The following is a 19148-nucleotide window of genomic DNA, read 5'->3' on the forward strand; positions in this document are numbered from 1 at the left end:
GTAATTAATTATTCAGTAGCTACTCAGTATATTCAGAAAGCATTATAAATTACCTTATTAGTATTAATCTTATTCAATAACTATGAGACATTATTCAGTGACTTCTAATTATTTAGTACCTACAATAAAGTAAAGCATAATTACTGTACTTATTTTAGTACTTACTGTAAATTCCTGAGTAACCGCTCCACTTTTACAAGCGTGGAACCAGAAGTAAACTCTTCGTAGCACCTTTATTCTGAAGGCCGAGGATCACACAGGAAACCGCTGTTTCCTGTTGAGCTACTTTGTGCAGTTATAGATAATTACATCTGCCGGCCCTTTCCTATTCAGCCCATGAGTGACCAGCGGGCCTAAGCGGTCCGAACCCTTGGAGAAGGTGTGTGTGTGTGTGTGTGTGTTAGAGCATGTGTTTATGACCAAAACATTTAGCAGCATTTATGTTTCAGATTAGTTCTTCAACTGTAATTCACTTTCAGGTCACAGAAGCTCCTGAAGCAGCTCCTCAGTTTTTGAAAGGTCAGTGGGGTCAATATGGTGTCATTCAGAGTGTGCAGTAATAATCAAATGTGGACTAATTTAGAGATGTCAAACATGATGAGTGTGTTTTTAATGGATTCTACTCGACTACCGTAAAAGACCAGAGCTAACTGATATAAAACCATTGGTTTTGCTCAAAACCTGGTAGTTTAAAACTCCCTGACCGGTGTGTAAGACTAGACAGAGGAGTTTTTATAGCGGCCCTAAATAGAGCTGAGAGTCCACCAGAGACCAGAGGGTCCTATTCTATTGGCAGTACTTCTCTACAGGGACTAGACAAGCTGTCTGTGTGTGCATTTGCACATCTGTGTCAGCAATGGGTGCAGAGTAAAGTAGCTGAATGCATTCATTCAAATCCTTAAATAGAAGAGTAGTGTAGAAAAGGCTGTTTTTGTTACTCTCCCTTTAAGACTGATGTATGTAAATCAGCTCTGTTCTGATTGGCTGCCCTATATTGTGCCTCAATTAATAAGTAGTCTGGGCTGAATCAGCAAACTGTCTGAGCTAAGCTGTTGCGTGCTGAAGAGGATAGGATATATGTAAAAACACTATATGGACAAAAGTATTCGGACACCTGCTGATTCACTGTTTTTTCTGAACTCAAGGGTATTTAAAAGAGTCGATTCTACTTTTGTTGGAGTAACTGTCTCCACTGGCCAGGGAAGAAGAAAGCTTTCTGCTAGATTTTGGAGGAGCATTGCTGTGAGGATTTGATTGCAGAGTATTTATGAGGTCAGGATGTTGGATGATTGATCACCACCCCACCTCATCATCCCCAACTCCCCAGCTGATCCCACCACCATCATTCCAGAATACACAGCTCAATGCTGCTGGGGGGTGTTATACCCCTCTAGCCCATGCCTGGCATTAGGCAGCATGGTGCCAGTAGGTTTGTGTTTATCTGCTCCAGATAGTCCTATTGTATTGGCAGTATATCTCTACAAGGACTAGACAAGCTGTCTGTGTGTGTGTGTGCATTTGCACAACCCTGTCAACAATGGGTGCAGCTTAAAGTAGCTGACTGCATTCATTAGAAGGGGCGTCCACAAATATTTAGACATATAGTGCAGCTTAGTATCCCAGACTTCGGCTGAATTTCGGGCTGCTGTGGAATAACTGGAGAATGCTGACCAACTCTTTAGTCTTTATTGCTGGGAATTACGAGCTAAAATGAGGCATTTCACACACTGTTCACTTTAGCAACAGTCAGGCCGCCCTCAGGGTCGTTCTGTAAGCCCCTGCAGCCCAATACTGAAGAGCTGAAGTCGGGACTAAGGGCTAAGGGGAGTCCTCTCCAGTTCGCACCATGAGACTGGTATGTAATTCCACAGAAGTGTTCACTTCATGTGAATTATCTGCATCTTGGAAAGCAGAGAGGTCTGTGTGTGTGTGTGTGTGTGTGTGTGTGTGCGATGTGTTAAACCCTTATTGTCCCACTAGGGCTGGTCATGTTTCAGGGTTGGCTCCGGCCGAGTGCCCCTCTGGGGATCATTTTACTGCAACCAGCGTTTAAGTCCCAAAACCAACCCTGACTGTTTGCAAACATCAGTCTGTAGTCGGCCACATGTTCCACTCCGATTACAACCCAGGCCAAATACAAGAGCGTATGAGGTTATGCTGAATTCAGTAGGAATAAGCAAGCACTTTGGGAGCCCTCAGGGCCTTCTAGACCTTCAGAGAAGGTCTAATGATTTCTGGGAGTTAGGAAATACACACATGTAGTTTCGGTTCATTTGTATTCAGTAGAACGATGCTCGTATATAAACTCTCTTCATCGACTAATCAGGATTTTCTTCCCCGTAGTATCTAGGCAGATGCAGCCAAGTGAGCTCTCCCATTGGTTAGGACCTCAACGGTAGAACTGAAGGCCTCAGTGCATCAGATTAATGCTGTGTGAGACTTGGAGCACATCCCAGCTACGAAACAAGGGGGTGAGAACACTGTCCGGACTTTCTCTACCCTATCCGGAGTTGAATGACCAATTCAGGGGGTTTTCTTTATCGGGTCAAAATTTCAAAGATTGTCCAACGTAGCTCCAGATCTCTACTAGTGACCACATTACTGGCAAAATGACCATCAGTTTTATCGGCACTAAAATCAAAGAATCTTGCTAAACATGGTGGTTGGTGTGGTGTGATGCAGCGGATAACACCGCTACCTGCTGGTGAGCCGCTACACCATGTGGGAGAGTAGGGTTCTGAACCCTACAGAACTGTCTGACCGTGCTATATGTGTGAGCGCAGCCCAAGCTGGATTGGCCGTTTACCGTGCTGCACTGTAGCGTATTTGGTAAGTCGAATCTGCTGTAAGTGAGTGTTTTGCTGCAGGAGAGCACAGAGGTAGTGCCAGGCGACTGCGGAAGAGAGCAGAGTGAGTCATTGAGCTGCTGTTGCTCGTGCTGTTTGACTGCCACATGTTCGGCTTTTCATCTCACAGCTTTAGTGAAGGTGCAATCCCACCCCTTCTCCTCCTCCTCCTCACCCTTCTCCTCCTCCTCCTCCGCTTCCCAAACAACTGGAAAAGGCTGGAAGGAAGCTGGCGTGTTCCTTTTAAGCTGTTTTTAGATGCGTACCTGCTGCATCCGGCCCTTACAAACGTGCCGCAGTTGGGCTTATATCATGCAAATTTAGCCGAGGTATAGAGTAAGAGTCCTGGTAGGCTAGGTAATAGTGTCCTGCTGTGTTACATCAGTCTGCTTTATAAATCCATTTGCGCGGCTGTCATTACACGTGCGTACAGAACCTGAGAGTGTGTGTGTGTGTGTGTGATGATATGGCAGGTCCCTGTTTGGATAATGCAAGTATGAGGACTTGGGTGCTTCATCTCTCTTAAGCAGGCACTTGATCTTTCCGCACAAAGGGGCAGGAGGACGACTGCACCAGCGCTGGTCTCCAACCCGGCCTTTATAAACTGCTGCACGCTGTGGAGAAAGCGGGACGGGGGGCTGGCGGTCTTAAAGGAGCCTGGCAGTATGAGTCAAGTGTTCCATTTCGGAGAGGTTCCACAAATCGCTGCGAAGCGTCAACGGATGTTTGGACGTACCCAGGCGTAAGAGAAGATGAGCAGGAAATGACATTCGCTCCACATTCCCTTGGATTTATTCTGTCTAAATCAAGGCAGTAGAATCCCAGAGGGTTTCGTTCAGACAGGGCTGCGGATCAAGAGAGGATGTTTTAGAACATCTGCAGATCCAGAGTCTGTTGACGGAGGACCTTTAGCGCTCCTGTGGTGAAGATCTAGCGGTGACATTTGCCCTAAGGTTAAGGGAGATTTCGAGTCGTAGGCCTCTGAATTTGTCATCGTGAGATGAGTACTCAGCGGCATGCTTGTATTAGGAACTCGAGGAAGGCTGGATCTCGATATGGAATTTTCCAATTAATAACCAATTTAAGCTGCTTCTCGCTCACCAAGCTTCAGAATAAGCCTACTCATCAGTCTGTAGTCGGCCACATGTTCCACTCCGATTACAACCCAGGCCAAATACAAGAGCGTATGAGGTTATGCTGAATTCAGTAGGAATAAGCAAGCAGTTTGGGCCCCTTCAGAGAAGGTCTAATGGTTTCTGGGAGTTAGGAAATACACACATGTAGTTTTTGTTGGTTGGTGTGGCGCAACAGATAACACCACTACCTGCCAGTGAGCTACCACACCATGTGGGAGACTGGGGTTCGATTCCCGGTCTGGGTGACTGTGCTGCGCTACACCAATAAGAGTCCTTGGGCAAGACTCCTAACACTCCATTGGCCCACCTGTATAATACGAGTAACCCTGTATGTCGCTCTGGATAAATGCCATAATGCCATAAATGTAAATGTAAATGTAGTTTTGGTTCATTTGTATTCAGTAGAACGATGCTCGTATATAAACTCTCTCCATCGACTAATCAGGATTTTCTTCCCCGTAGTATCTAGGCAGATGCAGCCAAGTGAGCTCTCCCATTGGTTAGGACCTCAACGGTAGAACTGAAGGCCTCAGTGCATCAGATGACCAATTCAGGGGGTTTTCTTATAAAAAATTCCAATTGATAACCAATTTAAGCTGTTTCCAGCTCACTAAGCTTCAGGATAAGCCTAGATCAGAATGTGTGAGCTGAGAAAGCAAGGTTTATGAGAAGAAAATACAAAAAAACATGACAGTAAATCTAATGTTAGAGGAACAGTTTGGCGAAAAATCAAGTTTACTAGCGATGCACCGATTGCAATTTTCTTGGCCGATTCCGATTTCTAATTTTTTTGAACACATGACTGTCCGATTATAATTTTGGCCAATTGCAATGTTCTTAAAAAAAAAAAAGAACATTACAATTATATAATATTAATCATATATAATATCATATATATATATATATTTTTAAAAAAAATTGGCCAAAATTGTAATCGGACAGTTGAATGTGTATATATATATATATATATATATATATATATATATATATATATATACATAAATGATGGCATACTGAATCATTTTTGGTCACCTATTCATTAATGCTATTAATTTATATATTTACACTAAACATTTGTTTATATGTATGTATATAAGAAAAAAAAAAAAAAAAAAAATATATATATATATATATATATATATATATATAAACATAACATTTGTAGCTATTATAGATTAAGCACAGAGATTTGAAGCTTGTAAAAGACTGGGTCTGATGCGTCTATATATTTTATCTGAAGCTGAGGCTTAAGCGGTAGTGTTAAGTGGCTTCCAGTCGTGTTGTAATCAGTGGCTGAGGCGGCTGCCCTATTCCTAAATGCACCCATAATTCAGCCAAACAGAGTTTCCACTCCATCCAGTGTAAACATGCTCACCTCCAGCTGAAAACCTCCGCCCATCGTGTCATATAAATCGAGAGTTAAGGTGCAGCAGAGTGCTGAACGCAGGGCTGGACAGCTGGGAACAGCGTGCTGAGGCAGACGTGCATGCTTTTACTTTGGGGTGACGTGTTTTGGCGTGGACAAACTAACCTTTCGTCCGTGTTGGAGGGACTTCCAGACATGCTAACTGCCCTCCTGTTGGCTGTGCTGATGCTCAGTGAACATTTCTAAGGAAAGCTGAAAACAGCTCGTTTTACAAAACTGGTACCCTGAAGGTCTTAAAGGAGCAGTAAAATGGTGTTCTACCTCACGTCCTTCTTCTTTAATGAGTTTATTAATAAGTTGCATCTGTTTATTGACTGATTGAGCTATGGAGCAGTGGAGCTGTGTTCTCTGGAATGATGGATGGTGCTCTATCCAATACACTTGTGGATGAGCTGTGGTGGTGATCATCCAACATCCTGACCTCACCAATACTCTTGTCGCTGAATGCAATCAAATTCTCACAGCAATGCTCCTCCAAAATCTAGTAGAAAGCCTTAGTCCCTGGTCAGTAGAGACAGTTACTCCAACCAAAGGTGGATATGCTTTTTTTAATACCCTTAATCTCAGAAGAAACAATGAATGAGCAGGTGTCCCAATACTTTTGTCCATACAGCGTTGGTGTATCCTAACAGCTTGGGTAAACTGATGCTCGTAATGCAGGTAAACTTACTCAACTTCCAGACTGGACTGACTGTGAGAAGCGTCCTGTTTTGTTTGAGCGACCACACTACAGCCTCCTGTGGCCATGTTTACTGTATCAGGGAAACGAGCTGCGTAAGCTTGGCTACTCTGCCACTGCTCTGGGAATTGGAAGGGATGGCTCTGTTTGGGGAGACACCTGTAGTGGCAGCTCATCAATTAAATGCAGCAGGGGACTCGCAGCCAATCTATGAAATATTGATCTAAAGGAGAGAGTGCTGGGACTGAAGCCAGTGTGTTAAACTGCTCTCTGTCTTCTTCACACGGCTGGAGATATGAGGTCGGGGGATGATGGGAGGTGCAGGACAGAGATGGATGGGGGGGGTTGTGAGGTATGGCTGTCAGCATGCCTGCTGCGGAGTCTCTTAAACACACACACATACACATACACACGCACACATTTTTCTAGAGCCTAAAATAAGGAAGGGACTCGTATGGCATGGTGGTGGTGTGTGTGTGGGGGGGGCTAAAAGTCCCACATAGTAAGACCCCATCAGATTTCTGAAAGCAGAGTTGCTAAGTTAACTGAATTTGAATCCTTCTCTATTAATTCCCCCTTTATCCTGTCCACATGTTCATGATGATGGTTTTTGCAACCACCCCGTCACATCCCTTTAACTCAGCCATATCTCTCATACCTAGTTCCGTCTATCAGAGAGGGGTTTAGCCTTCTACCACAAAGCAGAAGCCACCAGAACTTGGATGGTCGAGGTGGTTGAGAAGCAAGACATCCAGGTACATTCATACCCTATACTGGTACTGGTGAGCTAGGTGGTTAACCAGCTCCTCACCAGCACACCAGAATAGGGCATGTTGCATTTGGTTTGTGATGATGCTTAGTCATGACGGTCATGCTGATTGACCAGCATGGTCTTGTTGGTTAAGCCGGTCGATGTGCCGTTTGATGTGCTTGGTGTTGCTGGTCATGCTGGTCAACCAGTATTGTCAAGCTAGCTTGGTCCTGTTGATCATGTGGTAGACCTGCTAAACCATTAAAGAAAAACGTACCCAATGTTAGCCAGGAGCTCCAGCTTGAATTGGCCAGGCTGTTCCTGTCAGCAGGCCGGTCACCTAAAATGCTAGATTTGTGTGGACAGGACGCAAAACCAAAGAAAAAGCTGTGCTTTTAGAAATATTTGGATTCTTACGGACCAAATTGGAGTTTTAATTGGACCTTTAACCCACAATAAGCCATCTGTGTTAATGTGGAGAGGGGCAGACGCCTGCCATGGCTAGCAACACTCTGACTGATGAAGAGATTGAGAGGGTCAGGCTCTATTGGACTGCCACTTACGTACGGCTGTGGCATCACTGCGGTGTTCCAGATCATTTGGAGATCATTGGTGCACTGATGGGGCCAACACGTTTAATAAATGGGGACTTCATAGGTCAACCATGTGGTTTTTTGTTTGTACATTTTCGAAAATTAAACGAAAACACACACACACACACACACACACACTCACTCACAAATACACTGCCTATTGGGTTGTTGGTGAGTAGTATAGGATGTGACTAAAGGGTCACTATAGAGGGTAGATGGCTATATCCTGAGCATCTGCTTCTCCAGCTGGACACTGCAGAACTCTGTGGTCTGCCCCAAACACACACACACACACACACACACACACACACACACACACACTGTCTTATCTGCTGTCAGAGTGAACATCCCAGACAGCCCCCAACTGTGGCCATCAGCAAGACACTGGTAAAGGAGATTGATTGGAGTTCAGTATATTTGTGTGTGTGTGTGTGTGTGCATGCAACAAAGGCAGTTTCAAGATCACATGCTTTTTTTCGGCCTACACGTGTATCCCTCTCATCAGCCTCTCCCTCCGTGATCAACATCCCCAAGCATGTGTGTGTGTGTGTGTGTGTGTGTGTGTCTTTCTTTCCCTGTTCATCCATCAGAATTGGCAGATAAGTCTCGTCACCAGTACGTGTTGGAGAGAGAGAGCGTGACTGACAGGTCAGGCTGATCTGCCCCCAGCGTCTGAGTCTCTATCTGACTTTCTCCCAAACACTGTAGTAAACAAACCCACCCACACACCCACTCCACTGAGCCCACTCTGCTGCATGACTTCCTCACGCCACACATCAAACCAGACGCCACGTTGTGACTTTGTGACTTTTACAGGCACAAAACCGCTCTCTATGCCTCCTATGCCTTGCGTCCAGAAGCCTCGCTAACCTTATAGACTTATAGGGAATAATTAGAGAGTTCTCCTTATAGTCTTAGCAGCTGTGCTAAGCTAGGCTAGGCCATCCTGTGTGGCTGTGGGTCATCACAGTGATGTAAACAGATATAAAAGGAAGAAAAATCAGCATGTTTCATTGTACGAAAAAATAACAGGGTGGTAAATGGACTTGTAAAACTGCATCTGAGCATTTTCTGTCCCAATTAAAGTTACTTGCTATTTTAAAAATGCATTTACTGAGTGTTTACATTGTTTTTTATGTATAAATAGCAAGTGTGTGACTTTGGATGGGGTGATGTACAGAAAATGCTCTAATGTACATTTACCACCCTGTTATTTTTGACCTATTTGAAACAATCAGATTTTTCTTTTATGTTGGGGTCATTTAAAAAAATATATGCTAAGCTCTGTATTTATTGGCTGGTAAACAGCTCTAGTAGCGGCTCACAGAACCCGTATATCACAGCATAGTTTTAAACACCGTAACAAAAACACTATAATCATCCCCAAATCTTACCGGACAGTGCGGCTGTCCTTTCGCTGTGTCCTCTCAGTGCGATGTGCTGTTAACAAGTTGAAGAGATAGAAGAGTAGTCGGTTAGCTTTTAGCCTTGCCCCCTACTCAGTTTCTCAGGTTTGGCTTTCTCGAGTCTCACCAGTAAAAAAATCAGCAGTGCTTTATTTCCTGAAGGCCAGAAAGTAGTTTCGAGGGAGCCGGCAATGGAACGATGAGCTTTAGCTTTTAGCCTTTTAGCTTAGCTTTTGCTTTTTTTATGTACCAAGTTTGAGCTCCCCTTCTGTGGAAACCGGCACAGGAAAAGCCGCGGTCACGAGAGCTGCTTCCCGTAGCAACCCGTATGATGAGAAGACGGCGTCATGTTTTACTGTTTCTCCAGCTTTGATAAATATAATGAGTCAAGACTGTGATGTAACAGTTTTGGGGTTTTGGAATCGGCCTGTTTTACAGCTCTGTTGTGGTTCTGCTGGATGTTCATTTAAAAGAGGAACAGCAGTGTTTGAGGGTTCGAGGTTCAGGGTTCGTCACGTCCATGTACTGAACTCTCATTGTTCAACCATACCAAGAACAACACAGACTGACCATCTAGGGTGCTTTTAAAACTGTCTGTCTGTCTGTCTGTCTGTCTATATTACATAGTCAAAAACGCTGCAGATTCAGAAATGCTCTGGTATTTTTGAATCACATTCACACACATCTGTTGTTTTTGGAAGCCAGCTCCATAAAAGCTCATTTCCATGAAACTGTTCAACCATTGTCTTTCTCATTAATGCAGACAGTGGTTGTTTTCTATACGAACGCACTGGAGTCTGTTAATGGCTTAATGTGCTGAGTACAGAATTAGAAAAAATGAGTAATTGCTTTTCACAGCCGATGCATACACCCTGACCTCCTGTCCTTCAGACAGTGACCAAGGCGTTAATGCTGGATTGTGAGGATTGCTTGAAGCTTTTGGCAGGAAACGATCATTTATTTGGAGAGTTATTTGGTGTAGGGAATGAATGACATGTTCTCCAAGAAATGCAGTTTTTGTAGAAACTCTATATGGACAAAAATATTGGGACACCTGCTCGTTCATAGTTTCTTCTGAAATCAAAGGTTTCCTGCTTTTGTTGGAGTAACTGTTTCTCTACCATCCAGGGAAGAAGGCGTTCTACTAAATGTTGAAACATTGGATTTGATTGTCATCCAACATCCTGACCTTAATAACACTCTTGTGGCTGAATGCAATCACCCCATCTTATCCCCAGCTCCCCAACTCACACCAGAAGTATTGGACAGAGCACCACCATCCATCATTCCAGAGAACACCAGTTCTTCCACTGCTCCACAGCTCAAAGCTGGGGGGCTTTATACCCCTCTAGACCACGCCAGAGAGTCCTATTCTATTGGCAGTACATATGCACATCTGTGTCAGCCATGGGTACAACTTACAGTAGCTAATGGTGTTTATTAGAAGGGGTGTCCACAAACATTTGGACAGATAGTGTGTTTGTATATAACAACATTTGTTCAGGATATAGCTGGCAGGAATCCCCCTCAACCGAATGAAACCTGTAGTTTACAACCCAGTATTGCCCAAATACCCACATGTACAGTGTGTTATTAATTTCAGATTCTGTTTATTTTGTGTGCATTAGGGATGCACAGACCAGGTGGTGGCGTTGTGGTGCCACAGGTAGTGAGTATTTAAAATGGACTATCCATAAATGGTCTACATCTAAGTAATCAGAATGACCCTTGCTCTGTAGTTCATGGCCTCAATAAATATAGAGAGAGGAGAGCTGATTAGCTAATGGATCCACATGAGGCCCAGGTCAACAGAATCTAGGAGAGGACGTTTCGGCAAAGTATTGGGACGCAGCCGACCCGTTTCTACTCCAGAACACTGCCTCACTGCCTACACTCCATGTAGCCCATGCAGACCACTTGCTGCTCTCAGGGCAGCAGATCTCTGTTGGGGGTTTTCAATAAATAAATTACTAAATATGTCAATAATTTATTGACTGTCATCTTTCATAGCACCCCTTTGTCATCATTCTTCATTTTACAAAGCTTATGAATGAATGGCATGTAGTTCCTTCAGCAGCAATGTTGATCATGGATCAGTGCCCAGCCAGGCAACCGCTCCCAACACATACAGTAAGTGTGTGTGTGTGTGTGTGAGGGCTGGGGAGCATGCTTTTTCCTGGTGGCTGAGCTTTGTGTAGGGGTAGGGGGTTGGGGGGCTGGCTGGAGTGGCAGTGCTGGAGATTTGCAGCTATCAGCAAGAGAAATCTGCACTGCAGAGACAAATTGGAGGGGGTAGAGCTACTGAAGTCTATATACACACACACACACATTGGAGAGTCCCGTCCTGAAGTGGATTGGGCTCAGCAAAGAGGGTATGAAAGATTGAAGACTTAAACATGAGCAAAGTCGAACCTCAGTCAAGTGTAAAAAGGTTGATGTAAGGAGGGGCCTCTCCATCATCTTCATTCCTAACAGAACCATCCATCAAGATGTTGAAGGGCTAGCTGTCTGGGTTACAGAAACCCGATCACAGAAATAGCAGGGACATCTGATGTCCTACATTGTCCACTTTGAGGTGGTTCCATAGAACGACTCCTTTTGGTTCTGTAAAGAACCCATGTTTCTAACAGAGATCAGTGCCTTTGAATTGGTAAATAAGCTCTCTTCACATGGTCCTACCAAATCATATCGTCATGCAAAAACCTTGTATCTCCATATTTCTGGTTTTTCACTTTTTGATAAAGTCAATCTGGCAGTTGTTCTTTACACTGTATCAGAATGTCCTAATGAATGGACCAATAGAAATGCTCAAAATTGACTTGGGCTAGATGTCTGGGTTACAGAAACCTGATCACAGAAATAGCAAGGACATCTGGACTGGACAACGAGGACTGATGTCCGCCATTGTCCACTTTAAGGTGGTTCCATAGAACGACTGTTTGAACCCATGAGATCTGTGCCTGTGTAAAAGCCTTTGAATTGGTAAATAACAGCAGGAAGGGCGTGTCCACTAACCCTGAACCTGAACCCTAACATCAGGAGATGGTTCTTTAGGCCTTTAAAAGGTTCCTCACACTCACGCATGTCTGTAATGCATAAACATGGTTCTTCATGGAACCATGGAAAAGAGGTTCTTCAATGTCATCCTTCATAAGAACCACATGTAGCACCTTATTTTTAGGAGAGTAGAGTGTATCATGGGTTTACTTTAGGCCGTTTTTATTACTGTGTACAAGCTTATGTAAATTACCTCCGTTCTGATTGGCTGCCCGGTTTGATTGGACCTAATTAGAAAAAGAGCCGCCCAGGCTGAAATGGGCAGAGCTAAGTGGATGTATAGGTGAACATATTAATACGGTGGATGTCCTAGATTATGTGGCATCGCAAAAAACACAGTGTCCAAATGTTTGTGGACACCCCTTCTGATGAATATGTTCAGTTGAACCCATTGCTGACAGCTTGTCTAGTTCCCATAGAGAAGTATTGCAGATAGATTTGGACTCTCTGAAGCAGATAAATACGAACCTATTGGCACCATGCCTAATGCCAGGTTTGGGATAGATGGGTAGTGGCGTGGCCCAGTGCCGGGCAGTGGAGCTGTGCTCTCTGGAATGATGGTTGGTGCCTAATCCAATACTTTTGGGATGAGTTTGGGAGTTCATCCAACATGATCTGCTGTAAATCCTTACAGCAGTGCTCCACAATCTAAACAAAAGCAGGATACCCTTGATTTCCAAAGAAATAATGAATGAGCAGGTGTCCCAATACTTTTGTCTTGAGACAATATTGTCTATATAGACTGTAAACACATTGTTTTAAGGCTTTTACAATGTTTACATACATTCAAAAAGGCAAGGTGGTTAATCTGATGTTTTGGTCTTCAGTTCTAGCAGTGAAGTCCCAACCAATAGAAGAGCTTGTTTGGTAAAGTACTGCAATTAAGCTGTAGGAGAAGTTACATTACAGATGATGACGTTTGCCACCTACAGTCCTGCATATTAAATGTAATGAATATTAAGTAGTTCACTGCTTTGGGTTAAAAACCGCTCCATCAGCTAAATGTGGCCATTCCCCATGGTTCCCCTCACTGTTCACAGGTCGTGGTAGTATGGTCAGGTATCAGCCAATTGCATTTTACAGTCAGAACGATCCTTACAGATCCAATATGTCTCAAATATTCAACCTTTAGTAGATCAGTGGACTTTTTCCAAAGTCAGGGGTCCTCTATGTTCATGCATTTAGCAATGTCAGCCCTATGGGGGCTTCTGGGATTAGTTTTACATGTGGAGGTGGTGTACTGTAATTATTACTGGAGTTTCTCAGTGATTTTAGTCCCGTCCAAAGTCAGATTTCTGTGCATTTTACCAGCCATAAAAATCAGGTTACATTAATCCTGTGCAAATCATGTTCAGCAAGACAGCATTTAGTTTCATTGGCATGTCACAGATACCTGTAGTTGCAAACCTCAGTCAATTCCAGAAGACCAACCAAAGGACTTCCCATAGGCACGATGCATGTGACAGCTTTAGGCAACTCATGGTGTAGCATAGCCTATGAACACGTAGCTGCTAATTTTCACACTAAAAATGTCATTATTACATTAATATTACTATTATAAGTGGGTTATAAGATTGGTTATTACGTTTTGTGGAGGTCATTTATGCTGAGATTTCTTATCCCATGCAAATCAGATTGCAAAAAAATGACATTACTCCACCTACCCATGTAAAACTAACCCAGTCCAAATAGGGCCGAAGTCTTCGAGAAGCTCTTCTGGCTAAATCTTTACTGGTTCTTCTCATCTAAGCTCTCTTCACATGGTCCTACCAAATCATATCGTTGTGCAAAAACCTTGTATCTCCATATTTCTGTGGATCTGGCAGTTGTTCTTTACATTGTATCAGAATGTCCTGATGAACTGACCAATAGAAATGCTCCAAATTGACTTGGAATACTCCAAATTGTTTTGGAGATACCAGTTTTTTTGCGTGACAGCTCCCTAGCCTTCTGCTGTTCACGGCCGCTTCTTTCTGAAGCAGGCCACCTTACGTGCAGTGCATGGTACATGTTTTATTCATGCCTAGTTCATCAGTGCGGTGTAGGCAGCAATACGGGAGAAATCAAAAGAGGATGTAGGTTCAGTTGTTGTGTTCAGCCTAAAAAGTGCTTAGCTCTGTACTTCTCCCCTCTGGGGTAGATTGCTTGGGCCTGCCAGCCTGTTTGGAAGATTAAGCTAAGCCGCAGTGTGGATCGGCGGCCAGACCTATGCCGGAGACGGGACGGAGGCCCAGGAGGGCCAAACCGAACAGGTCTGGAGGTGACTTTGAACCAAAGACGGAAATATTTGAAACCAAAATCCGTCTCCACATTATGTCGAGCAGATTTGTGCCCGAGCGCCTCTGTGTTTGTTCCTGTGCGAGTGTATAAATAACCCGGCCGCTTGTCATTTTGTCTCAGAGAGCAGACATCGATACAGAAGTTGGCAAGCAGAGGAACATTATCGCCAGATGACTGTGGAGCAAGGTTCTTCAGTTCTGATCTTGGAGGGCTGGTGTCCTTAAGAATTCCCAGAGGTAACCGGAGAAATCCCCAAGCTCTGCTGGACACCAGTGCTGCCATCAGGACTGCCATTGAAGAACCTTGCTGTGAAATACATTGATAAGACAACACGTTATAACAACCTGCCTAAAAAAGCTCCCCTGTTGGTTTGGATCCCCCAGATGGGATTAACTTCATTGCCCTCCTTGTGGTCCCTTCTCGGACCATCTGAAGGTACTCACCACTGCAGACTTGGAGAACCCCACAAGCCTTGCACCAAGTCTTCTGAATGTAAGGGTTTGCCCTTGTTAAAGCGGTGGCTCCACCATCGTCAGCTTACTGGTCATCAGGTGTCCTGATTCTCAGAGTTGGAGCAAGTTCTTGCTTTCCAGGGCTCAACCGTAAAGTCATACGTCACCTAAGCATGCCAGTGTTGCTAATAATAAGAATATTAGGGACTGTAGGATGTCGAAAGCAGTTCTGGAGATCAGCATGCTACCTCAACTACTGAGAAAATCCAGATAATTGGGTTGTTCTAGTGTGATTAGACACCGATGAGCAAACACACAATGACCACCTGCCTCATATAGCCCTTCTGTTGGTTTGGGCCAGATGGGATGGCCCTTGTTGCCATCAATTTGGTCCCTCCTCAGACCATCTGAAGGTAGCTCACCATCTGAAGGCCTTGCTTTCTTGTTTTTGCTGATATTCTGACCAAACCAGTCGTCAAAGTGTCTCAAATCTTCATGGCTGCCCATTTCCATTACGTTTACTACAAGTACTGATTGTTCAGTTGCCATCGAACATACATCCCAGACCTTGACGTTCGCCAGTGTTATGAGATAATCAATGTTATGGTGAGTGGTCATAATGTTTTGGATCATTGGTGTACTACAACAATATTATTTATGCCTTGCCTCTTGCGTCAAGTCTGTTGGGTTAGACTTTTATGTGTAGGCTACCATCTGGGCTGGGTGGTATGGCCGAAAATGTTCATCAGGGTATTTTTGATTCTACAGTATATCGCATTTTATTTATTTTCATGACTTTATGACTTTCTATAGGTTTGCAGCACGTATTTTTGTGTCAAGAGTACATGGAATATAAAAAAGAATTAATGATGTGTATATAAGAAAGGGTTTGAGTACTAAAGGATTTGCTTGGCAGCACAAGAAGACCCAATATATGAAGCAATACCCCAGCATTCGGGTCTCTGATGATTTCGAGATGATAATCAGCACATGTTCAGACTCTCTGACTGTACGGTACCGTAGGTGTTATGCCATCCATATTCAGGTGGCCTAAAATGTTACCTGTTAACCGATTTTATAGTAAAAACACTGGGCTCACTCCTGGGCTTCGTCTCTGTACAGTACTAGGTTCTCTAGATGTGGAGCACATCTTAGCACATGCCAGGGGATTTCAGGCTGGCTTATTGGGGATATTATTAGAGCTTTCAGACACTTTTGCAGCGTACAGCGTAGCAGCCAGCAGGGCCCTGCTTGCACACTGTGCACAATCATTAAAATCAGAGAATAATTACATAATACAAGCCTTGTCTGAATAGTAGAACATGCTTTTTTTAATAAAACAACAACAACAGAGCTGTAATGAGGTCTGGCCTGAGCACCAGCAAAGGCTTATTGAAAAGTCACAGAGCATTTAACATTAACTGTACACCTCGGGGGGTGGGGCTGGGGGGGTCGGCTATTTTTAGCACATTGGTGGGACTATAAACAAATAAATTAATACAGATACACAATGTCCAAATATTTGTGGACGCCTTTCTAAGAAATGCATTCAGCTGCTTAAAGTTGCACCCATTGCTGACACAGCTGTGTAATTTTACACAGACACACACATGGCTTATCTGCCAATAGAATAGGACTCTCTGGAGCAGATGAACGTGAAGCTATTAGCGCCAGGCGTGGGCTAGAGTGGGTATAAAGCCCCCAGTTTCACAGTTGCCCTCATGAGAGGAATCAAAGCTTGTATTAATGAGGTTGAGGACGCTCTCAGCGTGAACAGACAGCCCGGCTAATCACTCCGGTAGTACTTAATTATTTCTTTATTTTCCCTGTGTGAAAAAAAGAACAACAAAGGGGACTCTTATTTTACGAGCCTCTGTGATCAAGGAGAAGAGTAGTTTCCCAGAGAGCTTCGTCAGCGGCGTGAAGAGCCTGACTGACTCGGGTGAAGAACAGGAGGGAGCTGAAAGCAGCGAGATACATCACTGCCAGCAGTACTGGTGTATCAGGAGCACTGAGGTGTATCAGATGTCAGGCTGAGGCGGTGCTTCACTGGATTTATGTAACAGGGTTAAACAGGGGATGTTTCTGGTAATGAGTTCAGCTAAGGCTGGTAAGAATTATCCAAGGTGGACCTTAGAAGTAATTGCCAATAATTGGGCTTAGATGCTGTTAAGGAAACTGGTCGTCTGAAGGAACTGGTCATAGGATTGCTAGAAAGCCCCCTGGTTGCAAAGGACCTTCTGGATATAGAGCTGGTTCTGGAGTGGTGGTGCACTGTCCCAGCCAACATTCGTCTCTGGTCTATGGCTCCTTTGGACGAATGGTGCTCCATCTCCGTGGAATAGTTGTAGAGACTTAGAGAGTTCTGGTGCACTGAAACTGTTCTGGTGGCTTGTGGTTGCCCAACACCTCACTAACGCACTTTGTAGAGGAGTGTTTTTAGGAGGCAAACACTGTGGACAAAAGTATTGGGACACTTGAGTGTTGCTGCACAGAACCCCAGCTATCATGTCCATGAGGGGCTCGCATGGATGGAATGGGAATAGGTAGGTTTTAGGTGAGCATGGGCTCGGAGTGGGTTTGTAAATGTTATCGGGACCCAGCTGGGGTTCCCGTATGGGAACAACCCAACCCAGTGCACAACCCAAATGCTTATTAAGCCCATGCTCAACCCCTCCTGGTCCCATCTTCAACCCTGGCGGGCAATCTGTATGTGGTGGCCAACGTGGAACCCAATTACAAGACCTTCTGCTCTCCGTTGGGCTACCCATACAGGCCCCACATGTACATGTTAGCGACACCTGCACTAGTATCAGGCTGTGATACTTGCCAGAGGTGTTATTAATGCAGATTGGCCAAGTATTAGCTTCAGGCCCTTTTTTTCTGAATAATGCTGATTGCAACCAAATCCTGACAGCAATGCTCCTCCAAAATCTAGCAGAAAGCCTTCCTCCCAGGACAGTAGAAACGGTTACTCCAACAAAAGCAGAATAAACCCTTTCTAATACTATTGATTTCAGAAGAAGCAATGAACGAGCAGGTGTCCCAATACTTTTGTCCATAAAGTGTTTACCTCTTAAAAATGAACACAATGTGTTTTAGTGAGGCGTTGGGCGACCACAAGCCACCAGAACAGTTTCAGAACTCTAGAACAAGTCTCTAGAACTATTCATATGAACGGGAGAATGGGTTCTCCCTCAGAATCTGAGTTTTTAGGAGGCAACCTTCTAAAAGAGAAGGAAACCTTGGGAGAAACCAACAGAGAATGTCTTAGTAAGGTGTTGGGTCATCTCAAGCTACCTTAATTTAACCTCCTGAGACCTGGACTTGCAAAAAAACAATATCCTCATATGGGGCCAAAAGGTCATAATGCAGAGGAGCAGAAATGTAATGTCCCCATATGTGGACGCAGTAATTCCACTGGTTCAACGCGAAATCTCTGGAGAGACTACTGAACCAGTCCTGCAGTCATAAATCTGAGTGTCAGACAGGGTGAATGAACTTGAATGAATGTTTATGAAGTTGGCTCAGGTTCTCTACTTGGCTCCTGCCCCTTTTGTCCTCTCCTGGCCTGCAGACTGCTGTACTTGATTACCTGATATTTTACTCAAAGGTCCAATTGATTTCTTTCTGGCTCAATTAAGCTGCAACAAGGGGCTTTTTTTAGTTTCTTCAGAGGACACACTCACACACACACACACACACACACACACACAGCAGTGATCTTGTCTAAATTGTAAGGAGGAAGCTGGAATATTGCCTCCATCCAGCTTTTCTGATCTAGGAACATCTTTCGGTCTTTAGAAGAGCCGCAAAGGTTTAAGTGAGCTGTCTCTGTGTTATTCAGGAGAGGACAGACCACGGGAGAACGTGGCAGGCACAGCGGATGGACAGCCGGCTGGAGGTGGAGCAGGGGCGGAGTCAGGAGCTGGGAGGCGGAGACTGCACTGCTGCGTACGAGTGACGGCCGTGCAAGTGCGCAAGGCGCTGTGGGGCGTGGCTATGGTGATGTGCGTGTGTTCGTCCTGGGCTGGCTCCACCCAGCTGGCCAAACTGACCTTCAAGCAGTTTGACGCACCCTTCACCCTCACGTGGTTCGCCACCACGTGGAACTGCCTCTTCTTCCCACTCTACTACGTCGGCCACATGTGCAAGAGCCCGGAGAGGCAGACGCCCAAGCAGAGGTTCAGGTAGGAGGATCCTTCTGGTGCAGAGGTGGAGCCAAAGGCCTGCTGTTAAGGCCTGTTAAGGAACCCCTGGGAAGTCTGGGCCCAGCTAACATGCCCATGTAGGACCTGTATGATTTAGCCTAATTGGGAACCAGTAAGCTTTGTCTATGTGTATGCCCACCAGGGTCAGTGATGTGACCACGAGGGGTTAAACATGGACCCCAGTTGGGTTGTACACTGGACATGGGCCCTAGATGGGACATATGTAAAATTGATGTGTACTTGTAACAACACATGTACACACCCACTCAGCCCATGCCCACCTGGAACCCACCTAGCCCACGTTCCACCCA

General features: G+C 44.6%; 1 protein-coding gene across 3 annotated transcripts in view; it reads left to right on the plus strand.

Annotated features, from left to right (window-relative positions):
* Nucleotides 1-19148, plus strand: part of slc35f3b (solute carrier family 35 member F3b) — a 96387-nt gene that overhangs the window by 63221 nt on the left and 14018 nt on the right. For all 3 annotated transcript variants that reach the window (XM_072669506.1, XM_072669505.1, XM_072669507.1), the window contains one exon: nt 18474-18816. In XM_072669506.1, coding sequence (XP_072525607.1) covers nt 18474-18816 — 343 coding nt within the window. The remainder of the gene's footprint in view (nt 1-18473; nt 18817-19148) is intronic.

Source organism: Salminus brasiliensis, chromosome 24 (assembly GCF_030463535.1).
Source record: "Salminus brasiliensis chromosome 24, fSalBra1.hap2, whole genome shotgun sequence".
In the NCBI taxonomy this organism is placed as follows: Eukaryota; Metazoa; Chordata; class Actinopteri; order Characiformes; family Bryconidae; genus Salminus; species Salminus brasiliensis.